The sequence below is a fragment of the Neophocaena asiaeorientalis genome, unplaced genomic scaffold (assembly GCF_003031525.2).
Source record: "Neophocaena asiaeorientalis asiaeorientalis breed wild unplaced genomic scaffold, Neophocaena_asiaeorientalis_V1.1 scaffold150, whole genome shotgun sequence".
Classification (NCBI taxonomy): Eukaryota; Metazoa; Chordata; class Mammalia; order Artiodactyla; family Phocoenidae; genus Neophocaena; species Neophocaena asiaeorientalis.
In genome coordinates this window covers 4083508-4084909 of record NW_020176571.1, presented here as the reverse complement: position 1 = coordinate 4084909, position 1402 = coordinate 4083508, and the positions used below count along the sequence as shown (strand labels likewise).

At 53.3% G+C, this 1402-nt stretch overlaps 1 protein-coding gene across 1 annotated transcript in view; it reads right to left on the bottom strand.

Moving 5' to 3' along the window:
- The window catches only part of CCND2 (cyclin D2), a 28348-nt gene that overhangs the window by 25019 nt on the left and 1927 nt on the right, over window positions 1-1402 (bottom strand). Inside the window, exon 2 of the mRNA XM_024733110.1 lies at window positions 795-1010. Within this exon, the coding sequence (XP_024588878.1) occupies window positions 795-1010 (216 nt within the window). The remainder of the gene's footprint in view (window positions 1-794; window positions 1011-1402) is intronic.

Sequence of the window (1402 nt, the reverse complement as noted above, 5' to 3'; positions counted from 1 at the left end):
GGGGAGGGGGTGGTAAGAGGGGGCCCCTTTTCCAAACAGTTGGGAGATAGGCTGTGCAGATCACTGAAGGTGGGCCTCTGGAGCCACCCAACCAATGCCACGCTGCTGCCACATGGCCGTCTTAAGTATGAAGCTACAGGGGGCAAAGAGTCCTATCGGGCGGGCAAAAGGTTTGCGGGCAGAAAACCAGAGTCCAGACAGGACCCCGTGTCTATGCAGAGGTAACAGCCCCACCAGAGACAGGAATTCAGGCCTCCCAACCCTCTGACAAAGGGCCCAATTTGACTCTGCTCAAAAGCCAACGAGCTGGTATTTAAGTGAACAGCTACTATGTGTGGGTATCTTGAGACTCTAAGAGGTGCCTAAGACCTACCTTTGAACTCCCGGTTCTTAGGAGACACGCCACACGCGTATTGGAGAATCATGTGAGAGGTTGATTTCTGTCTCGGAATTCAGCGATTGAAAATTTGGAATTTAATTAAAATATTTTATCACCGTGTTTCATGCCTCCTCTGCATACGTAAGCGGGCGCACACACACTGCAAATGAATCTCACCAACACAAACCTCCCTGAGCGAGGACGTTATTCACGGGTGGAGTCTCGGTACTTCGCACAGAGCCCAGCACACAGTAGGAACGCAAGGAGAGTCGTGTTAAAGAGTTCCCAGAAGTGTGAAAACTTCAGTGATGGGTAATTTGGGGTCCTAAGGATCTGTTCTGGGAGCAGTGGCATCAAAGTATATTATTAGGATAGGGGACAGCAGAAAGGCAGGGGGGAAGGAGGCAGTCATTACCAGCAGCTCCTGAGGCTTGACGGAGTTGTCCGTGTAAATGCACAGCTTCTCAGCGGTCAGCGGGATGGTCTCTTTGAGCTTGGAAGCCAGGAACATGCACACGGCCCCCAGAAGCTGCAGATGGGTCTTTGGAGTTGGGACTCCGGCCAAGAAGCGGTCCAGGTAATTGATGGCCAGAGGAAAGACCTCTTCTTCGCACTTCTGCTCCTCACAGACCTATGACACGAGTGGGACAGGGTCGGGGTGGGGGGAGACCATAGTATCAGGAAAAGAGGAAAAAAGGGAAACCGCACAATCTAGGGAAACGACAAAAATATTGAATTTGTCGGGGGGGAGGGGGAGGGGAGTAGAATAAGCGATCAGAGTGAAGGCGAGGAAACTGGGGTCAATCTGAATGGCCATCCGCGCTGGGGTCCTCCCCGGGAGCCTAAAAACTCACCGGAGAGGTGGGTTAAGGACCCCGAGGCCGAGGGCGCAGCAGCTCCGGCCCCGCCGCCCCCGTGGGCCGCTCACCGCTCCGCTCGCTCGCACTCACTCACTCTCTTTTTTGGATTTCGTCATCTTTTCAAAAAATCAATAAAAATATTCTGGGGGCTCCTGGGGTCTCG